General features: G+C 39.5%; 1 protein-coding gene across 2 annotated transcripts in view; it reads right to left on the bottom strand.

Annotated features, from left to right (window-relative positions):
- Nucleotides 1-23,334, bottom strand: part of RYK (receptor like tyrosine kinase) — an 88,605-nt gene that overhangs the window by 31,631 nt on the left and 33,640 nt on the right. For both annotated transcript variants that reach the window (XM_040636797.1, XM_040636798.1), the window contains exons 3-7: nt 14,329-14,428; nt 12,560-12,694; nt 10,396-10,449; nt 5,966-6,110; nt 2,773-2,873 (exon numbers count right to left, since the gene is read on the bottom strand). In XM_040636797.1, coding sequence (XP_040492731.1) covers nt 2,773-2,873; nt 5,966-6,110; nt 10,396-10,449; nt 12,560-12,694; nt 14,329-14,428 — 535 coding nt within the window. The remainder of the gene's footprint in view (nt 1-2,772; nt 2,874-5,965; nt 6,111-10,395; nt 10,450-12,559; nt 12,695-14,328; nt 14,429-23,334) is intronic.

The following is a 23,334-nucleotide window of genomic DNA, read 5'->3' as shown; positions in this document are numbered from 1 at the left end:
CAATTGCCTTTCAGCCAAATGAAATAAGCTTTGACTCACAGTATTTAATTTAATCCCTTTCGTGGACTGTTTTTTTCCAAAGATTTTCTAATAAAGTCTCCTGACAAAAAAACTTTTCGAATGAAGGGGTGTTTGTAAAACTATCTTTTCTAACAAGACATCTGATCAATTTCATCAATCTTGTTTTATAGAGCCTAGTCATATCACTGTGAGATACATCTGTTTTTCAGCTCCCGTATTTCCCATTCTTACTACGATGGCAGCAAGAACAAAATTACCTGGCCATAACTTAAACTTTCCATTCCAAGAAAAAAATATTAGAATAAGAGAAGGATTCAGTGTCAACAAGTAAAAGCTGGAATGGTATCTCTAAGATTTATGTGCTTCGGTAAACACATGGGAAGAAGACTCCCTGAAGAGCTAGCAGACCTAGATGACAGTCACCGACGGCTGCTACAAGATCTAGATGATAGGCTTGGGAGCTCTGTGACCAAAAGATTAGGCTGACAACACCTGATTCCACTCATCAGCAGTCTGAACAGGATATACGCAGGTGTGTAGGTGTCTGTATTTATATATGTTTAATCCTACCTGGAGTTCTTAGGAGTTTCTTGGATCTGTGGTCTGTTGTGTTTTGTTATTTTGGAAATTTCTTGGCCATTATGTCTTCAAATATTTTTTTACTCATTTGTCTTTTTTATTTATACACAAATGAATTTCCACTGTATTTTTTAGAAGTGTTTTTACCATACATAATATATGAACCATCTATCTCCTTAAGATAATGTCCATAAAAACAAGTGCATTTCTTATCAATAGTAACCAAAAATATTTTTAATAAATAATTTCAACTGACTTTTAAAAAGTATTTTGCTTTTAGCATATAATAATCGAATCTCTACTTCTTCAACGTTATGGTCACAATCAATTATCTAATGAGCAAAGCTTAACGTCTAAACATTAAAAGCAATGATGTGTTTCTTCTGAATAATTTGAACTTTTTTCATAATTATATCTTCTGAAGGGCATATAATTCTTTCTTTCACTGGCAGTGATAACTACTGTCATGATTTCTTTTAAATTTCATTTAATGTTGAGCATTCCCTCTTCCCCCTTTTCTTTTTCTTGACACTCCTATTAAAGAAACCAGCTCAGTTATCCTGGAGAATATCTGGCATCTGCTTCTTCCAGTATCATTTAACTTGTTCCTCTATCCCTATATTTCTTGTAAACTGCCAGTCAGTTCCACACCTGTAATCAGGTCCAGGTTAACTCTTGGAGTGGGGAGGGGAGACAAAAATACTCCATGGGTGGTATATCACATGTGGGGAGTACAAAATATCTAGTTGTCCTGTTAGTGATGCAAAGTTTCATTAGTGGAGTCAGGCTGTGACAGTCTGATCCCTCAAATGATCCCATTTCCCTTTGTTCACAAAGTTTTAAACATTGATGACCTTTTCCTGAATCAAATATTTTAACAGAGGTTGCAAATATGATTTTCTAATTCTATCACTCCTTCCACATTTATTAGGTAGGATTCTTCTGTAAAGAAGCATTTTCCCTCACCAACCAGCACTAAATGGTTACTCTGAAACTGCTGAAATATGAAACACAGTTCATACAGCCAGTCATCAGAATGAGGCATTATTTGTACCTTAGTTACCTCTCTTGTGTGATCAACATTTTCAAAAAATTTACAAACTCATGGCTTTTCAGATACTCAATGTTTCAATTCACTGTAGTCATTCTTTTTGTTGCTCAAATGTCCCATTTCAACATGTCCCAGTTTATCTTGTCCATTCCTTATGCAGTCCTGAAATCATCCACTTCCCTAAAGAATCCTAGTTCTTTTTAATGGGAAACAGTATTGAAAGACCACGACAGGCCTGTAAGAACCTAATTAACCAATAGTACTACTGAATTGAGCCTGATTTGTGGTCTACTGTTTATCCTGATGATTATGTTGTTTCTTATTTGTGTGGAGACCGATTCCTCATTATGTCTAAATTATATTCTAAGAATGATTATTTTCCCCAACATCAATATGTTACAGTATAAAAACTTTCATCAAAATCCTGTTTAAAGAAAAAGGAAATCAGATTCCATGTTTGCAATTCTAATGGCAGCTAGCTTCCTATCATGATTAAAAAACAATGTGCCTGGCTGGCTCAGTTGGTTAAGCATTGGACTTTTGGTTTCAGCTCAGGTCATGATCTCAGGGTCCTGGGACTGGCTCTGCACTCAGTGCAGAGGCACAGAGTCTGCTTGTCCCTCTCCTGACCCCTCTGTGCCTCCCTCCCCGCCAAGTGCTCTCTCTCTCTCTCTCTCAAACAAATAAAATCTTTAAAAAAAAAAAAAAAAGTAAAGTCCACAGTCCTTAAGATTATCAAACAATTCATTAAAATCTAAGACTGTTTTCATACAGCTCAATGGCTTATTTTATCTAACCACCTAAAATATTCCTTCTGAATTTCTATATAAGTGATTCAGTATTCTTTTTGAAATAATTAATCTATGGCACTCTCCCCCAAAATTAATTCCAGCAATTAAACTTAAATTTTTTAAAAATTATTTTTACTACTCCAATTTTAGAATATTTCACTCAATGCTCTAGAAAGCAGAGGTTGAAAATCAAGCCTAACTCTGTGCACGTTAGATACTATGTATAGGATGGTACACATGCCCCACAAATAACTAAGCACACAGGCACCACTGGCAGACAGACCACAGACAACTTCAGTAAATCATCTTTAGAATTAAATTAACTCTTACTGGTGATAGGAGTTGCATTGTTGGGTGTGTCGGCTCTCAGATATTGAGTCGTCTGGGTAGATGGCTGAGACAGCCCTTGGGAACTACTGCTGGCACTGATGCTGCAAACAATTTTTAAGAGAGAAATAACTGGTAAGTCAGCTTCAATGAGGAATTTCCTTTTTCTATATATACAAAAATGCATGCAGCCATTATAACCAGCTTGAAATCCTCATGGCAATCACAATAATGCATGGATGTCCATCACAAGCATCCCATGTTGAAATTTTAATCTCATAATGCAGAGGTATTTTTCTTTTCTATCTCTACAATCTCAAGCAGGTTCATGTTATCAGTCATTCAGAAATGCAGGTATTAGTCCTCAGACACCATAGATAGCAGTCCTGAACCTCACACAAAGACATGTTAGGGACACATGGGTCATCTCTTAGAAAAAGAGCCCATGCCATTTACTTAGATTGCTTTTTAAAAAAGGAGTAGAATGACAGACCTATTTCACTAATGGTCCAAAATCAAATGGCATCTATCAAATGAGGAATATCAAAGCAAATCAAATATACCAACATGCTCAAGGCTTGGGAAGGGGTATCATATCATTTACTGAATCACATACATTTTCCTTCTTCCTCAATCCCACCTTTTTAGAATTTATGGAACTTTTCGGAATTCTCTAGTACTTGAAGCATTCCATTACACCACATCCTTTAAATAATATGGGAGATCCAGAAGGTGGCAGGCTCAAGTAACTGCTAACCCTGTACTCAAGATTACTACAAATTAATACCTCTCAAGCTTGTACTTCTGTCTTTTTGGTGGGTAACTACAGAGCACCTGTTTTTGGAGTTCTAAGTACTACTCCAAGATCAGACTAAAATCAATGTTGTTAAAAGTCCAGAGGAGGGAAGAGAAACATTACCATCCCCAAAGAGGGGAAAATAAAGGACCTCAATTTACTTACCCATAAAATGGGATTAAGCAAAGCTACCTCCCAGGATTTTTGTGAGGTTCCAGTTGTATAGAGTAAGTGGAACTACTACTTATACAATACCTGCAACCAACATACCCTGACGGTTAAATAAATGGCCAGACTCAAAATTATTTACTGGTTGTTTCTTTCCAGTAACTGAACAGTAGGTGGCACTCCTGTACCACCTCAGAATTTGTGAAAAGCCTTCAAAGACGTTGAGTACGTTACTAGTCATAAAGTTTGTTAAGTAGAACAGCCAGAATTCAGAGATACTTTGGCTCCAGAGTCTATGGTCTTAACCACTAGGTTACACTCTGAAAACAAGCAATAAGTTGCTTTTATTCAGACAATGTCTGGAAACCTTTGCCTGAAAACAGAAAGAACTGGAACACCCAATACATGAGTGGTAACTGATTATTTCAGCAGGCTGAGGTATATGCCCCATAATCTGACAGCTTTTGCATAACTCTGGTCACTGTGTGTTCAAAGCCCTAGCACACATGTAAGCATTCAAGGAAAATGTGTGTATCAAGACTCCTAAATGCCATGCTCCTCAGTGGCTCCCTAAACTCTAACTCAAAGTCCTATCTAAAAGTTCCTGCTACCTTACTTCCCACTCAGAAGCTTCCAAATGCCATTTCTTCTTCTGTAAACCCCAATTCTAACTTCACCACCACACCATATACACAAAACCTACTGTGCAACACGTCACCTATGTATTTCTCTTCTCATTCTTACCTCCTTCCTCTTCCTTCTCTACTCGGATAAAGCAAGTAAAACACAGGGGACAGAGAGTAGTTAGGGGCAGGTATTGAATCCAACCAGTTCCCTGTCCCCTTGTGTTTTGTTTATGCCACCAATATGCCTATCCACTGTGTGTATGACACTGTGTCGGCCTGGGGATTCAGCACTGAGTCAGACATATGCTCCCTAATAGGACAAAGCTTACAGTCTAGTGGGAGAGACAAGTACACAAAAAATTACAGGAGAAAAAAGTACAGTAACTGCTACCAAGGAAAGACAGAGAGGGAGACAGGGAGAAGGAGAGGCAGGAGAGAGAGAAACAGAGGAGGGATAAAGGGCAGTTGGGAGGCTTAGAAAAGACTTCATGAAAGAAATGGCAATGGGGAGTTGAAAGCTGAAGAAGGAACAGGTGTGGACTGGTGGAAAATGCAGGGACCCCTGTGGGCAAAAGGAACACACGAACTAAAGTCCTAAAGGGCAAAATATAGGGCCAAAGTGTGGAACACATAATCATATGACTACAGCATAAGTAGGGGTACAGTAAGAAAGAAAGGAAAGTTCAACGAGTATGGGAATTACCTCTCCACATAAAGGAGGGCTTTGAAAGCCAAGTCATGAAGCTGGAAATCTTTCAATCACCAAATGGGAATCATGAGGAGGAAAATAAGAATTATGCACTGGGAAAATAAAGCTGTCATTCCATCTTTACCTCTCACCCTATCCTGGCTATAAAGTCTTCTCTGTCATCTCTGATCCACCCAGGCTGGGACAAGCACCTTTTCTATTCTCACACTGTACTACACAAATCATAATCATCAAATTTATAAACTTATAATTATAGATTAATGTCAAAGAGGAATACTTGAAGCTATAAGGTATATCATCATCAATTTTTTTTATATTCCCAGCACTTAACATTATTTAACCCAGCGTATCTCCAAGGGTACACATTAGAACCATCCAGGAAGCTTTAGGAAAAATACTGGTGCCCCAACACCACCTCAGACCAAATACATCAGAATCTCTGGAAGGTGGGACCTTTGTTTTAAAAGCTCACCCACGACTATCAAGTGCAACCAGGGTGAGAACCAACGGTTTAAATCACAGCAGGTTCTCCATAAACATTTACTGGATGGATGCATAACGTTAGAAGGATGAACTGGGAGGAAGAAACAGGGCTATCTTAAAAAAGTACTAGGAGTCTGGAATAGAGTCACGTTAAAGGGATGGGAACAAAAATGTGATCCTCACTTCTTACCCAGCAACTAATAAACTATAATTTCTGTCTTCAAAAAAAGTTTTTTAAATAGTCTCAGAAAAACACAATGACAGGAATCACAAAGACAGCAGTATTTCTTCTGGCAAGACCTGATCATCCGCCCTCCTTCCCCTGTGCACCACAAATGCATGCGCGTGTGTGGGCTCCTATGTAAATGCAAATACCCGCTTTAATTTTTTCCTTTCCCAAAATAGGTAGAATACCTGTCATCCAGTTCAATTCTTTTCATACTATGAAGGTGCAAAACAGCTAATATTATTGCTACAAGAAATATTACTGCACAGCAAACCCCCACGCTGATATAAAACACACGTGTAGAAGTAGTTGGAGCTGCGTGTACAGGATCATCTGAAATAAAAACGAAAAGCACATTAAGCGTTTTAAACAAATATTATCAATTGCTCTATGACCCAATATAAACAATGAGTATCCTGTTCTTTGTAAAAAAAAAAAAAAAATTTTCATTTCATGTGCCCACTCCTTGGTAAGATCAGTTACCGGTGGTGTGTTGATATAAGTTCTCACAATTTTTAAAACTTTTTTAGTGTTGTTGAAGGAGTTTTTAAAAAGGGTTTTAAACAAAGCTTTTCATTAATGAGTACAAAAGTCCCAAGTTTTACATGTATGATTGGCAGCGCTGTCCAACAGAACTCTCTGCAGTGATGGAAATGCTATCCAATACAACAGCCACTGGTCACCGGTGGCTACGAAGCCCTTGAAATGTAGCCAGTACTACTGAGGAACTGAAGTTTTAATTTTATTTCATTTTAGTTACTTTAAAGTTAAAAAGTCACATGTGACTAGCAGTCACCATAATGGACAGCACAGATCTATATACCCTTCATATCTCTTCAACGGTGACATCTAGAGTGGAAAGATCAGACATCTTTTTGCCAACCACTGACTCACAGAAGGAATATACAACAGAGTGACCCACACATTTTAAAAAAACAATAAAATTTTGGTCTTTTTCTCTTATAAGAGTAACAGATGATTTTGCTTATTTATTTTCAAAGATAAGGGCAGGATAGTAAGACCCCACTCATGAAATAGTGTTCAACTTTGTATTATTCAAAACAGAGAGGGAAAGAGAAAGCAAACTTTGGCAATGGGGGAAATAACTCAAAGACAGACAGACACACACACACACACAAACTGAGGAAGAGATGCAGAGAGACAGAGATACATGTGATCTGATCCAGCACAGGAGAGGACAGAGAAATAGAAGCAGAACTGGTGTAACCAAGGCATCAAGTAAGTTTTGATGATGAGTACTCACATCATAATTCTATTGAATAAAACCTAAGGAATCTGGGTTTTACCCTACATAAGACAGGAAATCGTTATTAAGCGAAGGAATGATACACACAATGAGACTTGAAAAAAAAAAAAACCAAGCTGGGGCACCTGGGTGGCTCAGTCATTAAGCAACTGCCTTCGGCTCAGGGCGTGATCCCGGCGTTCTGGGATCGAGCCCCGCATCAGGCTCCTCCGCTATGAGCCTGTTTCTTCCTCTCCCACTCCCCCTGCTTGTGTTCCCTCTCTCGCTGCCTGTCTCTCTCTGTCAAATAAATAAATAAAATCTTAAAAAAAAAAAAAAGAAAAAGAAAAAAACCAAGCTAACTGCACACTGTGTAAAGAATGGTTTGCGGAATGAGCAAGAACAAGGGCAGGGAACGAGTTAGAAAGTTACTACGGTAGTCCAAAAAAGAGACAGTAGTGGTGTGGGCAAGAGTGTTACTGAAGATAAATTAATAGACTGAAAGCACAGTCAACAGACCCTGCTAATGAATGATATTGGGGTTAAAAAGAAAAAGAGGAATCAAAACTTTGGCTTAAAGAATTAGGTGGATAATGGTACCTTTACAAAGATTGGGGGGAAAAGGCAGGTTGGGGGAAGAAAGAGAGATAATCAAGAGTTTTGTTGAGTACCCAGTACACATCTACACGGAGAGGTCAAAGTTGACAGAAATACAAATGTGGAGTTCTGGGGATAGGTAAGGACAAAAGATAAAAGCTATAGCTTTCAAAAACGTGTAACACTGCTTTCTAAAATTTAAACTAAATCAACAAACAATAAATCAGAATAGATTAAAGCAAAGAGACCAAACAGCTTCTAGGGCAGCTACACTTTACACAGCCTAAATGAAGGCCTGACTTTCCTCAAGGATGCCACGGATTGTTCAATCTTGGGAGAGGCAGAAAAGGGAGGTCCCAAAGGCTGGTGCGGGCAGTACCTATCCAAGCACACACGGGGTAGAGAAGAGGATACTGCTGGGCAGATACCACCCCCCCCCGAATGTATGCTGCTTGTTTACCTCCAAATTCCAGGCTTGTGTATGTACGGCTCCCATTCCCTCATTTTGACATTTCACCTGCCACCACCTGGTCAACCCTTCAAGTCTCAGACGAGATGCCACCTTTCCTCAGGAAGCTGTCCCTCACTCCCTCGGAGATTATATGCCCCTCCGCAGGGTTCCCAAAGCACCTCGCACTTGCCTTATCACAGCTTGCCACACTATGTTATTATGATTGCGTTAGTGCCTTGTCCATCTCATCCACTACAGTATAAGCCCTTAAGAGCAGGGTCTGTTTTGCTCAGTTTAATCCTCTGCTTTAATTGTACCACCTGGCACATCACTGACTCTCAAGAGATGCTGAATGGACAGAAAGGGAGGGAAGGAGAGAGATATTGAAGCAAAGACAGCCAGAGACCAAGAATATGCAATATTCTAGTCTCTCTGTGTGAAATAACATCCTACTAGCATAAAAGAAATGGGTAAAGTCACCAGAACTTTCAAAGTAAATTTGGGGAGCAGTGATTTTTTTTTTAAATAGTTTTTCTTTCTTCTTAGAGATAAATCCAAATGAAATATTCTAAAAGAGTAGTTAACGTGTATTATTTTACCCTCAAAAAACGGCCTACTTTGCAGGGCACCTGCCAGTGGCTCAGTCAGTTAAGTGTTCGACTCTTGGTTTTGGCTCAGGTCATGATCTCAGGGTTGTGAGTTCGAGCCCTGTGTCAGGCTCTGCGCTCAGTGCAGAGTCTGCTTAAGACTCTCTCTCCCTCTAAAATAAATAAAATAAAATCTCTTAAAAAAAAAAGTCTACTTTGGGATACCTAGATACTCTTTGCCTCCTGAGGTAAGAAAAAGATAAAATAGGAAGCACATACTACCATCCATGAACTCTATTTGCCAAGAACTGGTCCTAAATCTAATCAAGTACAATCTAATTACCAGTTTATAGGAGAAACAAAAATATCTGCACCACGAAGATCAGACACAAGAAATTCGATGGGATAAATTACTCAATTTCATCAACAGAAAAGTAATATAAGGAGGGGGTGGGTGATTTCTGATTAATATAAAATATGTGTCAACAAAATAAGTGTGTGGACTTCATTTGGATCCTGATGTGGAGGCAACACGATAAAAAGATATTTTTGAGACAATCAGGTGATTGTCCGCTATTGGAATTTATTAAGGAATTATTATTAATTTTGTTAATTTTGTTAAATGTGATAAATCAAATACAAGTAAATAGGCATTGGGGATTGTGGGTTATTTTTTTTAATTACCTTAAAAAAAAAGATTTTATTTATTTACTTGAGAGAGAGAGCACACAAGCAGGGGGAGGGGCAGAGGGAGAAGCAGATTCCCTGCTGAGCAGGGAGCCCGATGCGGGATTCCATCCCAGGACTCTGAGATCAGGACCTGAGCTGAAGGCAGATGCTTAACCGGCTGAGCCACCCAGGCGGCCTTTAATTACCTTTTTTAAAAGAAATCCATACTGGAATATTTATGGATGAAATGATATGATGCCTGAATTGTGCTTTAAAATATTCTACTCCTCCCCCACCCACTTACCCATCCAGAAAAGGAGGAGAAAATCAATGGAACAACCCTGGCAAAACATCCATCATTACTGAAAGTAGGGTAATGGTCACATGCAGGTTCATCAGAGCATTCTCTCAACTTCTGCATATTTGAAATTCCTCCCCACCACAAATCTTTTTTTCAGCTTACTTCTATGAACAGAATCTAGTATCCTTTTAAGATAGTGCTATTAAAACTATCTCAGGAAGTGTAAGACTTAATGATGTGTCCACTTCAGAAAAGGAAAAAAGACGTCTAAAAGTTATACCACCTAAACACAACCATTACCAAAAAATAAAGATCTACTTTGAGTTTTTGCTCTCTAGGTTTAAATAAGCATCTTTAAGTATCCTTAAGCTTGCATTTTCACCTGGGTGCAATTTGCTGAGGGTTAACCGGTCCAGGTCGCAAGTCAGATGTTCTAACCTTCTGCTATTGAGATGAGGATCTTACCCATGTTTTTATGTTCATACTTTAATTATAACCATTCGAAATGATGTGATAAAAATTCTTGCTTATAGATCATCTGCTATAAAATACGTATGAATTTTGCTTCACAAAAATGTCAGTATTCTAATCATTTTACCTGACTATATACCAATCTACAAAACATCAGTGAAATAAACAGCAAGGCCTCATGTATCTTTTGACAAACTGGACTCTATAAAGCCTCTGAGCTTCACACAATCATGCGCATCTGCAGTCAGCCATTTCTCTTCCCTCGTGATGGAGAAAGGTCATACAGTAACACTTACAAATAGTTCTGCTAGTGTTTTTGTCCAAGGCTGAAGTTTTTACTTCTTCAAGTTCTGAATTTAAAAAAAAAGATAAAAGACGCTTTAGAAATTCTTCCTTTTCCATGAAAATCCTTAAATACTTTAATTACGTTTTTTGAGTTTTTCTCTAACACAGTTTTGTGTTCTATTAGAACACTGCCTGAATTAAGCAACGAGGGATTTATTGCAAGATAATAAATGCTACATTAACTATTCTGATGATCATCACTATAATCACCAATCCCCAGTCTATGGGTACTACTTATGGATGCTCAATGAGAAAGGGTTTCTACGGTTAAGACGTTTGGGGGAAAACATATTTTAACCTCTGTGGAGGTGCATAATTCACATTAGCAAAGTATAAAGGCTCTGAGGAGTTCTTAAGTAATGAAACTTACCTGATCAAGCAGTCCCCACCCTCACATAAAAAAGGAACATTTTCTTGCCAGTAATACCCATTAGCATTCAATATAGTACAGATATATTTTCTGTTGCAATTTTTTAAATGTAGTAGGGTAGAAAACCCTTAGGATCACATATTAAATAGGAGTCATAAACTGGATAAGTGGGGTGGCCAGAGTATGATGACCAAATGAAAAGGAGGTGACTATATTAAACTTAAGTCTAAAACAGAGCAGAAAATTACACCAACTGTATTTTAATGTTAATTTTCATGTACCACATTAAAGAAAATGGAGAAAGTATGGGAGCATTCTGAATGTCGGCTGATCCTTCACCTCGTGGCTACTAAGTGGTGGGCTCCACAGATCACATCACATTTGGCCATCATCCTGCCTTTGACATTAGGCGAAGCACCATGGTACAGTCATACCCCCCCTCCCTAGGGCTCAGGAACCAGGCCTTCTATACTCCTCACTGACTGGCTGTACGAGCTCAAGCAGTCGCTCTAGGGCCCCGTCTCCTCATATCAATTATATAATGACTAGACTGAACTAGAGAGACTCTAAAGTCCACCTTGGCTTTAAAATTACATGAAAGTAGGTACATAACTGGATATATTAGAACTGAAAAATGTCTCAAAACACTGAAGCTAAAAGGTGCCTGCTAACTTTCCATTTAAAAAATGCCCATTCCAGTGCAGGAGAGCTTTTTTATTGGCATGTATCTGGACATCAGCCATTGTAACTCACTTGCTGGCCTTAGGTACTTTCATAACACTCAGCGCTAACTTCAATTAGGAAATGTGTTAAGAGAGAGTTTAATAATGGAGCTAAGAGCTCGAGTCTGCATCCAGCTGCACCACTTAGCTGTCTGACCTTGGCAAGTTGGTCAGATGCTCTGAGCCTCAGCTTCCTCCTGAGAAAATGGAGGTAATGAGAGAACCACTGCCTAGGGTCATTGTAACGATTAACTAGGTTCCATGGAAGTAAAGCACCTGTCACACAGTAGGCACTCAATAAGTTTAGAGGGTTTTACTTTCCCTTAGATAGTAACCTAAGTGATCGTGCAAATTTAGGTCACCTTACCTCTGTGCAACTTAAAGTAATTGGGCTGGACTAGATGACCTTTAAGGAGAAACTCTAAAATTCTTTCATCTACAGCCTATGTGCTGGGAATTCTCATAGCCACTGTTATTTCTTGAGTAACCGATTATTCAAAACTGAAGCTACTAACATCTGTTAAGTACCCACATATGGTATTCTAAGATTTAGGTTTGATTCAATTAATCTAAAAGAAATAAAAAAGAATAACTTATGAAACAGGTTATTACGCCCAGTTTACAAATGAAAAAACTAAAACTTAACCATCTCAGGCCCAGTCCTTCTGACCCCAGGCAATGCTTCTGCGCAACAGCACCTCTATAAGGAAAACACAGTGAACACTCAGTAACTCAGGGGCCCCTATCACAATTATGTGACCAGCCACTTGAGTACTATTTCACATCCCTACTGGAAAATTAGCAATCCTGATAAAAGATTTTTGAGAACGCAGGGCCCGAGGGAGATTCCTGGCAATAAGCTACCTGGTGATTATCTCAGAATTTCATCTGTCAGTGCTCTTTCTTTTTTCACTTGCAACTAACATCAAGATTTGGTCACAAATCTGTAAAGAGACAACAAAATGTATTTTTGACCTTATCACATCTATATAAAACACACGCTTTGGTAAATAAATTCCTTACTTTTGTAGCACATTTTCCTTCGTTTGAAGTTTAAGACTGTAAAGTTTTTTGAAGAATTTACTGTCAAGTTGAGCTGCATTAGTATCATAACCTCAGAATCTACTTTGCCAGTACAGGAAAGCTCGACCCGAAACACTGTTTAAAAAGCAAAAAAGAAGATATTTCACTTTTCTAAAAATCAACATCATACCTAGTATTTTAGAATTCTTTATTTTTGTTGCATAAAACTAAAAATAACACATTTACATAATACTAAACAGAAATTCTCAGAGAACTTAACCTTCAGACTACACAGCTTCAGACATTATTTCTTCATTCGTTATAGATATAAAAGTTAGCATTAAAGAACAAGCCAAGACATAAAGGAAGAGATCACTATTTTCAACTTTGGTCATGATTTTTAACAGATCACTTTGTTTCATAAGTCCTTATTCTAATAAATCTACAAAATAAGGCAAACCCTGCTACCTTACCAGTCACATCAGCAACAGAAACAATTACTTGATAAAAAAGAAAGACAATTTACCACCAAAGTGCAATGGCGTATTGCTCTTAATGAAGAGATTAAATATAAACCTGTAAACTGATAAACCTGATAAATTAATCAACTACGAATTTTTTTAAAAAACCTTTCTAAACAGAAACTGGCTTTAATCATCTAAACAGAAACTGATCCATAAATATGAGCAAGTCTCCCTACACTTTCCTAAAGCTTAATGTGTGTCACTGATAACAACGGATAAGGTCCATGATACGGCTATACTGTGGAAAGTACATGGCTTACACTTCCAAGTTTAAAGAGGTTTGCTTTGCATTTCTTAAAATCTCAAATCTTCAGGAGCCTTTCTCAAAAGGTTGGCTCAACAGTAGTTAAACTGGGGTATATATGACACTTAAATCATTTAGTCAGCCACGTACTACGTGACTATTCTGTGCAGATGCAGCGCTAGGCACCAAGGGCAGACAGCTGAAAAAGACAGCTCCTGCCCTCACGGTAGCCATAGGCCAGCAAGGAGAGACAAGCACAAAGAATTACAAGATAATGTGATCAGTTCAAAAATAGGCAAATTACAAGATCCGACAGGGTAGGAAGAACAGAAGAAAGAGTTAATAAGAACCGGAGGGAGAGAAGGAAGCAGGAAAAGGGCAGTGCAGATTTTGAGTCTTGAAGAATATTTAGTATGAGTAAGAGTTTAATAAGCAGAGAAGAGGAAAAGGTGGTTCCAAATACACAGACCGGCACATGCAAAGGCAAGGATGTCAAAACTGCGTGTAGTATGGTGCCGCAGGAATGCTGGGGCAAATGCAGAGACAGGGCAGACAGGGGGGCAGGGGCAGAGGATAAACGCACAGCACACTGGTGGGAGAGTCTACAGTGTGCTCAGTTGACAAGGGTAGGGGCCCTGATGGGCCTGATGTCATCTGGTCGGATACGAGTGTTCAGTGATGATCCAGGCCATGGTGTGGGAATTAGTCGAAGAGGAACAAGACCAGACACAGAGACCCATGTGGAGGCCAAAGCCAGCAATGCAGAAAAGGAGACAAGGAAGAAGTGAGCATAGACAGTTCTGGAACGGATGGAAAAGAGGGAATGGTTTAAAACACAGTGCAAATAATCAGGATTTTCAAATATTACTTTTCAAAGTACTTATACATCTTAAGTCTAAAAGCCTATCAAGTAAGATACACTACCTATCAATTATTAAACTGTTATTTTTGAGATATGAAGGATGCAATTGAACACAGTCTGTTAACTCTTTCAGACTCACCTGATAAAGTGCGTGGAACTTCCCCCTGAGCAGAAATGTTGACCTGGGGCATGTCCATAGCCACAAAATTATCTACTTGGAATCCCAGCTTATATTCAACCTGTAAAATGTAGAAATGAATAAACTGAATCTGTGATAATGGAAAGGACACTAACAGTCTGACTTCACTGATTAGCTCATGAACTAGCAAATGCATGAGTCTTTCATATGTACAAATAATCTAGCTATAACAAAATCCTAATCGTCACAAACAGTCCTAGGAATTTTCAATTAGATGAAAACTCAGCCCAGTAAGCCACCCTATATATCATGTCCAGAACAGTACTACCACTCTCCTGTAAAAGCTGCATTCTAGGATTCAGAAATCTTGCTGAGGACTACACAGCCACTGACAGAGGTCCTGGAGAGACAGATATGACGAGCCAAGCTGTTGAGATGTGTAATTTACAGATCACTAACTATTTAGCAATGTCTTCGCTGATTGATAAATGCCAGGCCCTGAGGGCTTCCATGTGGCTGGTGGTGAAAGTCTACTCTGCAGATCCACTCATTCCACAAGCAGATTACAAAGCACAAGTTTCTCATAGAATATCTCAGCTTTCACCATAGAGGTTATGTTTGGATACCCATCTAATCTCTGAATCTATTTCTCAATTAATTCAGAATCCAGAAAGGAAAAGAGGTGATTACGAAGATATCACTGGAACACCAATATTAACTATCAATGCCTGGCCTACATAGGTGGCTTAACATAACCAACCAGCATCTGGGGCGCCTGGGTGGCTCAATTGGTTAAGCGTCTGCCTTCGGCTCAGGTCATGATCCTGGAGTCCTGGGATTGAGTCCTGCATCGGGCTCCCTGCTCAGTGGAGAACCTGCTTCTCCCTCTGCCTCTCCCTCTGCCTACAGCTACTCCTGCTTGTGCGCTCTCTCTCTCCCCCTCTCTCTCTGTCAAATAAATAAATAAAATCTTTAGGAAAAAATATAACCTACTAGCAACAACAAATACAGCCCTATTGCTAGACTGATGGTCATGGAAAAAACAGCTCAAACTGCAAAACAACAGCTGAAATTCGGAACAGCTGCCAACTTTAAGACCTTCAATGAGGTCTTATATTTCACATTATTTTTTGTACAGCCCATTGGCGTCTTGATAAGAATGGTACCCCTCTCCCATTCAGTGGTCACAAGGGTAGTTTTGGTGAAGAGCTAGAACTGGCAGAAGCCAAGGAGCAATGGGTTGGGGAAAGAAAGAGTCATAAGAAAGAGGTTTACGATACCATTCTTTAAGAAACTTAACTAGGAAAAATGGAACCAGGTTGGGGGGGGGGAGGTGAGGACAGATTTTGAGGCTTTTCTTTCTTTAATGGGAGGTACTAAAACGTGTCTATATGCTAATGAAAAAAGCAAATGGAATGGGACATAATAAAGATGAAAAGAAACAGGAAAAGAGTATCATCCTAGCTTATACGGAAAGGCACTGGCCAGCGCAAAGGGTGCCTATCCATGGATAAGAAGCGTTCATGCCAATGAATTTAACTCCCCCCCATGAATGGGTCTCTTTTCACACTTTCATAATTGAATGTCCCTGAACACTGTAGGGGTATACAAATATCATGCTATTACTTTGCAGTTAAGATACATATACAAACAATTGTTAAAGGCTGTATTTGGTAAGTGCCATGTTCACAACAAAGAAAATGTTCTTGCTGCTGCATTATCACTGACTTCCTGGTACCCTGAGCTAGTCAGTCTTCACGCTTACCTTAGCACGCCACAATACTGTCACTGCCACCAGGGGGCGCTAGAGAGCCAGCTACACCCTGGCTGAGTTTGGGCCAAGGAGCAGGCTTTCCAGCAATACTCACTCACTAAGAGAATGCATTGGCTATATCCCTGTATCCATGCTATCTTTGAACAGGACAATACATGAAGGCCAAGTACACAAAAGAAATTAAGCAAGAATTGCACTGGAACCATGAGACTGTGTGACCCTTACGTAAATTATTAACTTCTCTGAATTTCAGTTTTTGTAAAATGAGGGTACTACGACACATTATGAGGATCAAATTGGATAATTAATACATCACGCCCGTCAGTCTGGCACAGGTCCTCCCAATAAATGCAGACCCCAGTGGCATCAGCAGTCATTCCAGAGTAGCTACCCTACTGCCCCACTGCACTTCCCCATAAGCACAGCTTACTATTGACCCCAGACATTCTGACACAAGCCTCCTGTGCTCTGCCAAGAACACCGCTGCAGCCCTTCTGTTCTGTCTTCCATCTTGGGACCCCCACTATTCCAAAACAGCCTCTTACACTCTTAGGCTTTTCACAATTGTCTTCCCCACCTTCTCCTGCAACCTGGCTTTCCTCAGAAGTCATCTATTCCCCTATCGTTCTGTTCTTAACAATATCTGACCCTCAGGGCCTAGACAGTAGGGTCATCATTCTTTTAGGATCATCAGGTCCTTTCTAGACATTCCTCCCTTGTGCAAAATCCCCTATATCCTGAAGCTCACAAATTCTACTCAAGATGGCTATTTCTCATACCATCAACATCAACAACAGACAAAAACTTTGCAGAGGCCTTGGCCCTTGGCTCACTTAGTCTCCTGCCATAGGTGGCCTCAATATTAAGTATTCAGTATTGCTACAAAATAAAGAATTACTCCAAACCAAAACAAATGCACAAATCCCACCCAATCAAAGATCCCACCACTATTTCAGATTCCTACAAAACCAGTTGTTTCCACCACTCTGATTCAGCCAACATTTATGAAGCACATTTGTAAGCCAAGGGCTGTGTGCAGAGCTGGAATGCAATAGCCAATTAAGCTATTGCCCTCCTCTCCAGCCCAGCCAATGACTTGGTTTCACCTTCCCAGAGCTTGTGTTCCAAAGACGACTGTGTTACTCACACAGTCATTTTGGCATCCTCATACCTCAGAGGGCTGCACCAGCACCCCAACAATCTCTAACTCCATTGCTGCCCAGCAATGCTATAGGAAATCACATCCCAGGAGAGAAGGGTGCTTCTACACAAAGATGACCTCCAGGCTCAAGGTAGGCCCTTAATCCTGTCAGCAAGCCCTTCTTCACAGACTCCTCTCCCTCCCTAGTCTATTCATTCCAATTGCCACAGGACCTCACCACTTCGCTACCTGCTACCCTCACTTCTTCACTCTTCAGACAATGTCCTCATCTCCCTTGGCCAGCCCACAGGAACCTCCTGTCAATCTTTTCAGCACCAGGGAGATCTGTTAGAGAACTCAACCTTTGTTGAGTCCCAAGGAAACATATATCCTCCTCTCCAAATAATGAACTCTCTTCTCCTCGTATACTGGGTTCTAGTCCATTTCACCACCAATGGGATCTCGTATCATCCACTGGTCTCTCACTCTCTTATACCTTCAATCTCTCCCATATGCCCAATATCCTACTAGGTATATATATATATATATATAAAATAATCTTACAGCTCTCAAACTTAACAGATTCAAAGCCAAATGTATGTATCCCCACATTTGCTGTCTCTTTTATTCCAGGTGTCAGTTACTGTAAGCAGAGGCACAGCTAACCACGGACCAGAACTTCTAGGAAAGCAGAGAATGGCAAACGGGGTCAAAGGGCCTAATGCCAATGCAGAGGGCAGGGGACAAGATTAGCACTCGAGTATCTCAAAGAGGCAAGGGGGAGGGAAATGAGCTAGTGAGTGGAGCTCGGTAGGAGGTTTGAGAAGGCTGACCCTTTGGCTAGAAAAGCAGCCTAGGGGAATAAGGAGTATGAAAGCACAGAAGCCTGCCCTTTGCTGGCTCCCTTTCTGGGGGACTATCTAAACATGGCAGACATTCACAAGGCAGTTCTCTTCTCTCTCCGAAACCCTTATGATATTAATTTTTAAATTGCAGTTTCTGGAGTCCAGAACAAACTGCCAATTATCACTGTCCTATTTTCTTTACTTTGCCATGGATCAATCTATGAGGAATATCACTTGCCCATGATCCTTTGAAGAAACAGATTCATAATCTACTGGAACAAAGGAAATCTGAACAGCAGTTGTTTATTAGAAAAAAAGAGCCAAAATATTTCAGAAAAGAAGCTAGAGAAAATGTAAATATTTGAAAAAGCTAAAAAATAAACATTTTGGGTAATCTTCCCTTACTTGGAAACAAATGGCAATTGCAAATAGGCAGCTGATGAGTAAAGCCATTTCCTTCTGGAACACAGTACAGATTTAAAGTGAATACATTTGCCTATAGCCATATAGCCTTTTAATTTCTCTGAATTTACCAGAAGTGCTGCCTTTTTCATAGAAATCCCACTCTGTAGGAGATACTGCCAGCTGGCCCCTGGGGCTGCTGTAGGAACTCTGGACAAGTTCCCTGAAGACCCTCCTGACAAGGATGAAGAATTCCTGAAACCAGAGAACAGCTACAGAGTGGATGTGAGTTGGGGGAATGTTCTGCTATATTTTGGTATATTTTTGCCTTCCAGCTACCTAAAATATCTACTGACATTTAACAGATGCAGTGGCATGCTTTTTTCCCAGATATTAGAGAATGTTCTGGAATATAGAAGAAAACTAATTATTTGTTAAAACCACCTAGTAGTCTTTGCTTTTTTTGACCACTTGGTCTTGTGAAAGAGAAGAAATACCAGAGTTCTCATCCCACCTGCAAATGCAATTAACCAATGGTATTTAACAACCACCCACTAAGGCTATGTGACACAGATGTCAAGAATAAGATACAGCTTCAGCCTCTGAGAAGACCATAGTCTGTTTGGGAAGACAAAACAACCAAGTAAACACTGAAAAACAACACTATTAGCAAAAAGCTTTGATGTGTGAAAACTAATGTTAAAATATCTACAGTGTGAAGAGATGTATCAAGGAGAGCCTGGAGAGCCTTGGAAGAAATATTTTACCTCCTGGCACACCTTAAAAAGCAAGAACTGAGAATTTCTGATTAAGTGTTAGACCATAGGATCTGTGGCCTTCCTCCAGAAAGTTCATGATTGCATCCCAGAGCCAACATGATCAGATGAAAAACCCTCTGTGTCTTCTCAAGTGAAGAAGCCACATCTCTCTTGCCCCCTTGTGTGACCTTCCCATTTCAAGTCACCTCTACCTCCCATGTCTTCTGCTTCTACTACCTTAAGCAAGACCCTTCCCAAATCTGGGTCTTATTTTTTTTCTCATAGTAACTGATCAATAAACCAAACTGTAACCATATAATGTATTTTTCGGTGATTTGAAAGAAAAAACATTCCACTCTATATGTAGTGACAGAGAAAATTTACCAGGATACGTTGCTCAGTGCTTTGCAAACTGCAGAAAGTATGCAGTATGTTACTTGTTAAAATACACACACACACACACCTGCTTATCTGTGTACAGACTATCTTTAGAATGGGAGACAGGAATCAGGTAACAGAGGCTGCCAATGGAAGGGCAACTTGGTATAGATTGGTTGGGGATGGGGATTTATTTTTCACTGTATACTCCTTATGTCTTTTGAATTTTATATCATATGCATACATTATTACTCAAAAGATGAATTTTTAAAATAAACAAAGTTCAATTACTCAACTGTGCTAACATTACCAAAAAGATTATGACCTAAAGCTGGAATTAGGGGTTGCAATGGTGGCCAAAGCCTAAAACTGGATTAACACAAACATACTCCTTAGATTTTTATTATAAAATATTTTAAGATAGAAGATGATTACTTTCCCCTAAATTCTAAATCCTGTCGCAGATGAACTTGTGAAATTAGTTTAGCTATATATTCAATCTATGAATTCCATTCATGTCTCCAAATTTATAACTTTACTCACAGTGAAATACCTGACAAATCTCAGGTGGACAACTGGTGTCAAGTGTATCCAGCCTATGTTTCACACTTCTAGAAACAGGAAGTTCACCATTCCTAATACATTCCAACTTTAAAAAGCTCTAAGCACTCAGAAGATCCCTGTTTGTTGAGCTGTGCCCTGTGGCCTCTATCTGTGCATCTCTTCTGTGGTCCGTAAAAGAGCACCTGTAACTAAGCCCCAGGTGCTATATACCAGGCACGAGGAACACAGAGATAAAAAGGAGTCCCTCCCTTTGAAGTGCTTTACATCTATGAGGGAGATAGAAAAGAAGATCAATCATTACAATATTCTTAGAGTATGACAAGCACTATGAGGGAGGAAAGAGAAGGGCTGTGGGTGCAGAAAGGAGCACCAGACACAGCCAAACGAGAGGTGACACCAGGTCTGAGTTTTTATGAGATGAACAGGAGTTCATGAGGTAAAGAATGGGGAAAGGGCATTTCTAGCAGTGCAAACAACAGCAATGTAACAGAGTCCAGGGCATTCAAAAAACAACTAGCTGAGGAGGAAGTAGGAAAGAAAGGCAGAAACAAGATCACGAAGGCTTCCTAAGAAATCAGAACTTTATTCTGGTGGCAACTGAGAGCCCTAGAGTAGTTTTGGGGGGCAGAGGGTAGGCGAGTGCAGCAGCAGTACAGCAAGAAGTCAGTCCAGAGGCAAGGAGACCAGTTAGAGAACTATTTCCATCTCTTGTTAAGAAACAATGAAGATCCAAACTACAGATGGGCATCAGGTCCAGAAAGAGGTAGGAGATGAATTTAAGGTATAATTATGAGAGACAATCAACTGGACTTGGTAGGTGTAGGAGAAGTAGTATAGGGCCCCTTCTAGGGTTCTGGCTAGATGTGTAAACAGGGGGTGACGCCCTCCAACAAGTCAGGGAACTTCTCTCTGTCTTCCCAGGAATATCATACCATCAATAGTAGCTCAAATGTGCACTAATGATGGTATTTAAAACCCGCCACAGAAGAAGTTTAGAAATTATTCATGAAGAATTTAGAAGGACCACATAGCTACACCAGGGTGCCTCCTGACCCAACCTGTGCCCAGGCCAGTACAAATATATATATTCATCTAAATCCTTTCAACTATGTATATTTATCTTAACCCTCTCCCCTCTCTACTCTCCTCCACTTCAACTTCCTCTTGTGACAGGCTCCTAAAATTCCTCAGACATCCACTATCGGCAATATCAGATCCCTGAAACTCACTCCAAATAAAAACATCCAATGTACGTGTATTTTTAAAAAGGAATGATTAAGAGAAGGTTTAATTCTAACTGCCACATGCCACACTGACTTTTTATTCACAAGTCACTACCCATATACTTGCCCAGGAACCATTCTCATGATACATCATTATTTTTTCCTAAGTGGGCCCAGAAATAATCACACCCTATTCAAGGTCAGTAGAATAGTAGATTCTCTATTTCATTAGATTTTTCACTACTGCAAAATATATGTATTATTTGTTTTTATATTCATCAACATTAAAAGTAGGAAAAGTAACAAAGGATTAAGTATCAATTTTTTGGAGAATATAAGAAGCTTCTCTGCCTGAAAGATGTTCACAGAAACACAGGATCTCAGAGTAGCAAGGCAACATAAAATTCAAGACCAGCTCCTCCACAAATGCTTAAATTCCCATTCCCTCTACAACACTCCCACCAAATATTTACCAAATGTGGATCTGACCTCTTCCAGTGACAGGAAACATATTAATCTCTTCGACAGCACTGGCTAAAAAGTGAAAACTAATTCTAAACACAGATGCAGAAACTAGCAGTTAAAAGCATAAGGAATGGAATGTTTTAAATATAATTTCATAAAATCTCCCCACGATTACTTATTCATTATAAAGGAAAAAACTTTACAGTGCAGAAATCTACTGAACTGAGTGATCAGAGATCACTAGTAATAGGACAAGTTGACATCATGTGCACTGTGAAGGACAGCATTTTTGTGGTGTTACTAGCAAAGAAACATTCCTGAATCTAATAATGAGGAAACCTCAGGCAACTCAAATTGAGGGACATTCTACAAAATAACTGGTCTGTGTGTTTCAAAAATGTCAAAGTAAAGACACACAGAGAAAGGCCAAAGAAATGTTCCAGATTAATAGACGACTAAAGGTACATCAACCAATTGCATGCATGATCCTGAATCAGATAAAAAAAGAACTATATATAAAGAAGATCATCAGGATAACTGATGAAATGTGAATACTGTACATTAGATAATATTATTGTATCAATGTTAAGTTTCCTGATTTGATCACTGTATTCTGGTTATATAAAGGATGCCCTTATTCTTAGGAAATATACATTGATGTATTTAAGGCTAAATGGACAGGATGCTTGCAATTCACTTTCATACAGTTCAAGAAAAAAAGTGTGTGTGCATGAGAGTGGGGAGAAAGAATGAATGACAGAGTAAGCAAATGAAGCAAACCAGTAACAATCAGTGAATCTGGATAAACGATATAGGAGAATTCTTTGTACTATTCTTGTAATTTTTATGTTGGAAATTATATCAAAATTAAAAGTTATCCCCACCCCTAAATAATACAGTCACACAATGTTATGTAAGAATACTGGAAAATGTGTTAGCGCAATTTCCTTAAAAGAGTTCAGGTGCCTACTCATAGAAACTGACGTATCTCAGATTAAAATGTCTCATGTGGGGGCGCCTGGGTGGCGCAGTCATTAAGCGTCTGCCTTCTGCTCAGGGGGTGATCCCAGCGTTATGGGATCGAGCCCCACATCAGGCTCCTCTGCTGGGAGCCTGCTTCTTCCTCTCCCACTCCCCCTGCTTGTGTTCCCTCTCTCGCTGGCTGTCTCTCTCTCTGTCAAAGAAATAAATAAAATCTTAAAAAAAAAAAAATGTCTCATGTGAACCTTTTCTGAATTATCTGTACCTTCTGACACTTCAGTATAGCCAGGTTACCATTTACTAAATGTTCTTAATTGTTTCACGTGAATTTTCTCTCTTGACCTCTGTTTTTGCAGTTTTTACCCTAAAGAGATCAATCCACCACTAAAAAAGCAGGCCCATATTTGGAAACCCCAAGGCAACAATGTTGGATAGTTGAGGTGCTCCAGACGACAAGGCACATATGTTTTACCCA

Source organism: Ursus maritimus, unplaced genomic scaffold (genome assembly GCF_017311325.1).
Source record: "Ursus maritimus isolate PB19 unplaced genomic scaffold, ASM1731132v1 scaffold_20, whole genome shotgun sequence".
Lineage (NCBI taxonomy): Eukaryota > Metazoa > Chordata > Mammalia > Carnivora > Ursidae > Ursus > Ursus maritimus.
The sequence above is the reverse complement of the archived record's forward strand: the minus strand, read 5'-3'. Positions and strand labels throughout refer to the sequence as shown.